The sequence below is a fragment of the Jaculus jaculus genome, chromosome 9 (genome assembly GCF_020740685.1).
Source record: "Jaculus jaculus isolate mJacJac1 chromosome 9, mJacJac1.mat.Y.cur, whole genome shotgun sequence".
Lineage (NCBI taxonomy): Eukaryota > Metazoa > Chordata > Mammalia > Rodentia > Dipodidae > Jaculus > Jaculus jaculus.
In genome coordinates this window covers 123,169,727-123,177,752 of record NC_059110.1, presented here as the reverse complement: position 1 = coordinate 123,177,752, position 8,026 = coordinate 123,169,727, and the positions used below count along the sequence as shown (strand labels likewise).

The window sequence follows — 8,026 nt, the reverse complement described above, 5'->3', positions numbered from 1 at the left end:
CTGAATAATAAAAGGGGAGCGGCGAAGAGGCAGGAAGACAGGACCATGTCGAAGGGCCCCGGGCCCGGCGGCTCCGCAGCTTCTTCGGCGCCCCCGGCCGCTACCGCTCAGGTGCTGCAGGCACAGCCCGAGAAACCGCAGCACTACACGTACGTAGAGCACCCCCCCCGCCGCGCGCGCACGCCTGACGTCAGCGGCCAGCGTGAGTCACGCGCGCAGGGAGAGCGCGAGGCGGCCTTCCCCCCCCTTTCCTCCTCCGGCCCGGCCCAGACCGGTTCCAACCTGCTGGGGCCGGTCCCAGCTGCCTTCGACTGTCACCAGCCTCTGGTCGGGCTGTGGGGCGGGAAGCTCGGTCCCAGCTGCAGACTGGGGAAGTCAGGAGTTAGGGTTGCCAAGTGCGCATTTCTTAGGCTAGGCCTTCGAGGCCCGATTGTTCCTCTGACCCGTCAAACAAGTCCACGACGTGACCTAGAGGACCGTGCAGGGGGCCAACCCTAGACTTGCTTATGAATGACATATTTCTTTGACAAGTCCTGTGCGGAGACGTCGCGCCATGTGCACAGGAGGCCTTTTGTGACCCGCAGGCCTTGCCTATGCTTTGGGGTGACCACCCTGACCACCCTTGTCTGAATTCACCTAGAGACACATGCAAAGACGGAAATCCCTGCTTGCAGGCTGTTACGTCCAGCCTGAGCCAACAGCTCCCGAGTGTGGGCCTCGGTGGAGCGTGAGTGCAACGGTACCCAAAGTATGGCAATAGAGGGAGCCCCAAAGTACGATAAAAGAATAGTAAAATGGAAAAAATCCCTGGAAATCTGCATGTGTCCCGTGTCCCTGCATGTGTTTTTATTTTTTCGAGGCAGGGTCTCACTTTACGCGAGGCTGACCTGAAACTCATTCTATTCTTAGGCTGGCCTCGAACTCACAGTGATCCTCCTACCAAGGCCTCCCAAGTGCTGGTGTTAAAGGCATGTGTCACCATTTCCTCTCAAGGCACAGTAAGCCCCGCCTAGTGCTAGGTGTGGGAGAAAGAGACCAGTGAGGTGGTTGATCCTGTTAAGCAAAATGTTGTTTGTATTCCTTTCCCTGACACTCTAGGAGTGCCTCTCATTCCCTTGGGCTTCTGAGGTGTGCATGATGGAGGTTTTGGACCTGAGGGGTTGAACAACCCTAAGGTCAGTAAACCAAAAGCAGGAAGCATATGTTTGGAGTAGAGAGCTGAAAGTAGACTGGAGGAGCCTGACTTGTCACTCAGATGACCAGAAAACAGGACTGGGAAACACTGGTTATTGGAAGAGTGCTGATTTCTTTGTTTTTTTTTTTTTGAGGATTCGCTATGTAGTCTCAGGGTGGCCTTGAACTCACAGTGATCCTCCTACCTCTGCCCACCACATGGGCAAGAGTGCTGATTTCTTGGTGGGAATCTCCTGTGTTGGTTGAAGTAATTTAAACTTGACTGCACTGTTAACACAGGTTCACTTTTCCAATATGGCCACTTTTTGTCTGGTATTTCCACTTTTTACTATCTTTCTGTCTAACCTTGGAATAATATAACTTAATTTATCTAATCACACAAGTAGTGTCTTGCTCTAGCCAGGCTGACCTGAAATTCTCTATGTAGTATCATAGTATCAGGCTGGCTTTGAACTCATGGTGATCTTCCTACCTCTGCCTCCCAAGTGCGGGGGTTAATTTGAGAGAAAGAGGCAGAGAGAGCAAGAAATGGATGCACCAGGGTTTACAGCTGTTGCAGACAAATTCCAGATGGATGAGCCACCTTATGCACCTGGCTTACATGGTCCTGGGGAATTGAACCTGTGTCCTTTGGCTTTACAGGCAAATGCCTTAACCTCGAAGCAATCTCTCTAGTCCTGTAATTTTTTTGTATTGTTTTGCAGTAGTGGGAATATAACCTAGGGCCTCCTGCATGCTAGGGGAGTGCTCTACTATTAGGTTATATATCTCCAGACCTTTCATTTGAGATAAAGTTTCAGTAAGCTGGCCTTGAACTCACCCTGTATCAAGCCTTGAGCTTCTTGAGTTGAGTAGCTGGGAGTACAGGCCTACACATACGTATCAGGCTTGGCTCTGGAACTTCCTTATGTTCTGGCACGTGGATTATATTTTCCAATGAAATTCCAATTTCTGAGGTAGGGTCTCACTAGCTCAGGCTGACCTGGAATTGACTATGTAGTCTCAGGGTGGCCTTGAACTCACAGTGATCCTCCTACTCCTGAGTGCCGCCACACCCAGCTTCCTGAGGCTTTTAAGCAAGCTCCTTTAACTGTTGAACCATCTCTCCAGCCCAACCTATCTATCTATCTCTATCTCTATCTCCTCTCTCCCTCTCTCTCTCCCTCCCTCTCTCTCTCTCTCTCTCTCTCTCTCTCTCTCTCTCTCTCTCTCTGTGTGTGTGTGTGTGTGTGTGTGTGTGTTTCAAGGTAGGGTTTCACTCTATCCCAGGCTGATCTGGAATTCATTATGTCATCTCAGGGTGGCCTCAAATTCACGGCAATCCTCCTACATCTGCCTCCTGAGTGCTGGAATTAAAGGCATGTGCCACCATGCCCAGCTTTTTTTTTTTTTTTAATTGACAACTTCCATAATTGTAAACAATATCCCATGATAATCCCTACCTTCCCCTTTGAAACTCCACTCTCCATCATATCCACTCCCCCTCTCTGTCTCTTTTTATTTTTATTTAATTAATTTATTTATTTGAAAGTGACAGGGAAAGAGGCAGAGAGAGAGAGAAAGAGGGCATGCCAGGACCTCCAGCCACTGCAAAGGAACTCCAGATGTATGCACCCCCTTGTGCATCTGGCTAACGTGGGTCCTGGGGAATCAAGCCTTGAACCGGGATCCTTAGGCTTCACAGGCAAGTGCTTAACTGCTAAGCCATCTCTCCAACCCCTCTCTTTTATTTTGATGTCATCATCTTTTCCTCCTATTTTGATGGTGTTGTGTAGGTAGAGGTCATGGATATCCAGGCCATTGTCTGGAGGAGCACGTTGTAAGGAGTCCTACCCTTCCTTTGGTTCTTAACATTTTTCTGCCACTTCTTTCTCAATGAACTCTGAGTCTTGGAAGGTGTGATAGAGATATTGCAGTGCTGAGCACTCCTGTCACTGCTCAGCACCATGGTGCCTTTTGTGTCATCCCAAGGTCACTGCCATCTGAAGAGATGCTTCTTTAGCCAAAAGTGAGAGTAGCATTAATATATGGGTATGAACATTAAGAGAAGTGTTTACTGGTCAGTTTGGTGAGCATAGTATATACATTTAGCCAGATAGCAGCAGATGTTACATCTTTAGGGCTCATGACTATCCCTGTTGTAGGTTTTTAGTATCAGGGATGTATTTCCTCCCATGGAGCAGACCTCCAGTCAAATCAGAGGGCAGTTGGTTTTTCCCATAACAGACATACATCTATTGTACCTGTTGGGTCATTTGGCATGGCTGGTCAAATTTAAGGCTTACAGTGTCCACTGCTGAGTATCTTCACTGGTGATTTTTCTCTCTCCCACTGAACTGCACACAGCATAGCTTTTTCCAGTTTTCTGTTAGCTGGTCTACATGGAGGAGATTTTCAGCTCAGCTCCAGTAGGATTTCCCTGACCTTGCAGCTCAAGTATGTGGAGTCTTCAGCAATAGGGTCTTACCATCTATTCTTGGTGGGAAACCAAGGGCCTCAGGAATGGTCTATAATGTTTTGGGGTCATCAGGGACCTCCCTGGCCACCAACTCACTGGAAGGTATCCTATCCCTGGCACTGAAAATTTTCTAGTAACAATATTTGGCTTCTGAGTGTTCCATTATCCAAAAAAGTAGGTTTCCATATGATTTATTTTTATCCTCTTAGATTTTGATTAGCCCTCCCTCTACCTTTCCTTTACTCAGTGTCTTCCCCTGACCTCACTTAGGTTACCCCCATTAATCTATACTACTTATATATATACAATACCATCCTATTAAGTCCCCCCTCCCTCCCTCTTTCCCTCTCTTTCTTTCTTTTTTGAGGAAGGGTCTCACTCTATCACAGGCTGACCTGGAATTCACTATGTAGTCTCAGGCTGGCCTTGAACTCACGGCGATCTTCCTACCCCTGCTTCCTGAGTGCTGGGATAGATCTTTCTACTTTTTTTTTTTTTTTTTGTGGTAGGCTCTGTAGCCCAGGCTGACCTGGAATTCACTGTGTAGTCTCAGGGTGGCTTCGAACTCCTGGCGATCCACCTACCTCCCAGGTAGTGGGATTAAAAGCATGCGCCACCATGCCTGGCTAATGTTTTTAATTAATTAATTATTTGAGAGAGAGAGAGAGAGAATGGATACACCAGGGCCTGTAGCCTGGGGAATTGAACCTGGATCCTTTGGCTTCACAGGCAAGTGCCTTAACTACTAAGCCATCTCTCCAGCCCACCCCAACCTGTGTTTTTTTTGGGGGGGGGGATTTTTTTTTTTTTTTTTTTTGAGGTAGGGTCTCACGCTAGCCCAGGCTGACCTGGGATTCACTATGTAGTCTCAGGGTGGTCTTGAAGTCATGGTAATCCTCCTATTTCTGTCTCCCGAGTGCTGGGATTATAAAGGCATGCGCCACCACTCCCGGCTCCAGGTAGAGTTTTGCTCTAATCCAGGCTAACCTGGAATTCACTATGTAGTCTCAATGTGGCCTTGAACTCACGGCAGTGTTGTTGAGGTTGAAGGTATGCACCATCACACCCCTGGCCTACCCTGTTACCTTTCTCTTTGCTTTCTTTTGGAGGTAGGGTTTCACTCTAGCCTATGCTGACCTGGAATTCACTATGGAGTCTCAGGGTGGCCTTGGACTCACAGCAGTCCTCCTACCTCTGCCTTCCTAGTGCTGGGATTAAAGGCGTGTGACACCACAACCCATTCCAACCTTGTTTTTTATAATTAAAAAAAGATATTAGAGAGAGGCAGATAGAGAATGGGCATGACAGGGCTTCTAGCCACTGCACACAAACCACAGACACATGTGCCTCCTTGTGCATCTGACTTATGTGTGGATACTGGGAATCAAACCTGGGTCCTTAGGCTTTGCAGACAAGCACTTTAACCTCTAAGCCATTTCTCCAGCCCTAGACCTGTGGGTTTTTTGTTTTTTTTTTTAATTTGTTTGTTTTGTTTTGTTTTGTTTTCGAGGTAGGGTCTTGTTCTAGCCCAGACTGACCTGGAATATATGCTGTAGTTCCAGGCTAGCCTCAAACTCACAGACCTCTTCCTATGTCTGCCTCTTGAGTGCTGAGATTAAAGGTGTATATCATCACACTTGGCTTTTGACCTGCTTTTTTTGTTTGTTTGTTTGTTTTTAGTTTTTCAAGGTATTGTGTTGCTCTAGCCTAGGCTAACCTGTACTTCACTGTGTAGTCTGAGAGTGGCCACAAACTTGCTGCAATCCTCCTGCTTAAAGGCATGCACCACCATACCCAGCTTTGACTTTTTTTTTGTCTTGCAAGCAGAGAGAGATAGAAAAGAGACAGATAGAGAGAATGGGCATGCCAGGGTCTCTAGCCACCGCAAATGAACTCCAGACATATGTGCCCCTTGTGCTTCTGGCTTACGTGGGTCCTGGGGAATCAAACCTGGGCTCTTTGACTTTGTAGGCAAACGCCTTAACTACTAAGCCATCTTTCCAGCCCTGACCTGTGTTTTTTAATTAAAACAGGGTCTTGCTAGGTAGCTTGGACAGGTCTGGCACCTTTGGAATGCTGGGTTTACAGGAGGTCACCATGGCACTGTTTCTATGTTGTGTTGCCCTTGTGTATACTATGGAATCTGTATTAGAATGGCTTTTTGATCATTTTGGAATTGACAGATGAATCAAGTGAACAGTAGTATTACTTGTCAATATCCGATTTTGGTTCTTTTTAAAAAAAACTTCATTTATTTGCAGCTGTGTGTATGGGTGTGCTGGGGTTTCTTGCTGCTGCCAGTGAATACCAGAGACAGGCATTACTTTTTCTTTCTGGCTTTACCTGGGTCCTGGGGATTTGAAGTTGGATGGACAAGCTTGTAAGCAAGTGCCTCTCACCATTGGGTCATTTCCCAGTCCTGTCTTTTTTTTTTTTTTTTTTCTGGTAGGGTCTCACTCTAGCCCAGACTGGCCTTGATCTGGGAATCCTCTGCCTTAGCTTCCTGAGTGCACGGATTAAAGGCATGAGCTCCCCGGTGTGGTGGTACACAAGATTTCAAGGCCAGCCTGAGACTACCTAGTGAATTCCAGGTCAGCCTGCCCTAGAGAGTGAGACCCTACCTTGAAAAACCAAGGGCATGAGCCACATGCTCAGCTAAAACCTCCTTTTCTTAAGCCAAAAGGATTATTCAATGTATAGTTTGAACAATAATTATTTTGTTGGTATTTCCTCCTAATCTCTTAATCTTGCATTCAGGGAAGCTAATCCTTTCAGCACAGTGGTAGAGCAGGCACTTGTGCTAGAGGAGGCATGCAGTCCTTGTAGAAAACAGTTGACTCAGTATCATGCTGGACAGTTCCAAGTATTTGATTAGCACTCAGCAAAGTGACAGTTTATATGTATGAAAAAAGCAAGTCCCTCTAACTGCTGAGCCCTCTCCCCAACAAGTTATGTATATTAAGACACTTCCAGTTCAAAGAACCATATGGCATTCTTTTATTGGGTAATTTGCTTTTTAGTTGACAGGGGCTAAAAGTATGTTTTGTGTATTAGAAGAGTTTTATTATTATTATTATTATTATTTAAATTTATTTATTTGAGAGCGACAGACACAGAGAGAAAGACAGATAGAGGGAGAGAGAGAGAATGGGCGCTCCAGGGCTTCCAGCCTCTGCAAACGAACTCCAGACGCTTGCGCCCCCTTGTGCATCTGGCTAATGTGGGACCTGGGGAACTGAGCCTTGAACCGCGGTCCTTAGGCTTCATAGGCAAGCGCTGAACTGCTAAGCCATCTCTCCAGCCCGAGTTTTATTATTTTCTTTTAAAATATTTATTTAATTTATTTGAGAGAGAAAGAGGCAAACAGATATATAGAGAAAGAGGGAAAGAAAATGGACGCACCAGAGCCTTCAGCCTCTGTAAATGAACTCGACACATGTGCCACCTTGGGTATCTGGCTTACATGGGTCCTGGGGAGTTGAACCTGGATCATTTGGCTTCATAGGCAAACAACTTAACTGCTAAGTCATTTCTCCAGCCCTCTTGTTATTTTTTTTTTCTTTTAAAAACTTTTATTGCGCATAAAACATACCATTTCCATTTGTTGGTCAGATGTAACCACCCTTCAAAAAAACTTTTTTGTGTGTGTGGTGTTGGGCATTGAAACTAGGGTGTCATGAGTGATAAACACAGTTTACCACTAAGCTGCACCCCCAGTCCCTGACATTTTTACCCCTTACTCTTTCTTGCTCCACTGAAACTTTTTTTGGGGGAGGGGAAAGGTTAAGAACAGCCTACTGTTGCTGGTCCAAATCAGCTAGAGGATGGCTCTTGGGGGACGAGGACCCAGTGAGACACTAACTGAGCAGTGTTAGAATTCCCCGTGGAGCTCCATGGCAGCCTCAGGGTGGGGAGCATGGAGGCTGCCTTCTGCCTTCCGGGATGCAGAGCCGGGAATCCCTGTTCCACATGACATGTGTGCTTGGACTCACTGGAAAGAACTTTGGCATCCTATGTGGGCCTGAAGTGTATACATCCCTGCTTCCCTGTCTTCAAGGGAAGATGGAATTCTTGGGGAGGACATCTGACTGGAGCTGCATGCATTTTCAGGGAGGGTCCAGCCCTCTTATTTAAGAGGCAAGGTCTTACTCTAGCTCAGGCTAACCTGGAATTCACTGTGTAGCCCTCTCAGGTTGGCCTCAAACTCATGGTGATACTCTTACCTCTGCCTCCCAGGCTATGGTATTAAAGGCATGCACTGCCATGCCTGGCTTATTAAATTTATCTATCTATCTATCTATCTATCTATCTATTTGTTTATTTATTTATTTATTTATTTATTTAAGAGAGTGAGAAGAGAGGCAGATAGAGAGA

The 8,026-nt window shown here is 46.4% G+C and overlaps 1 protein-coding gene across 4 annotated transcripts in view; it reads left to right on the top strand.

Annotated features, from left to right (window-relative positions):
* Unk (unk zinc finger) overlaps positions 1 to 8,026 on the top strand; it is a 33,298-nt gene continuing 25,272 nt past the window's right edge. For all 4 annotated transcript variants that reach the window (XM_012948144.2, XM_045159176.1, XM_004655192.2 and 1 more), the window contains exon 1: positions 1 to 149. In XM_012948144.2, the coding sequence (XP_012803598.1) occupies positions 46 to 149 (104 nt within the window). In that variant the 5' untranslated portion in view covers positions 1 to 45. The remainder of the gene's footprint in view (positions 150 to 8,026) is intronic.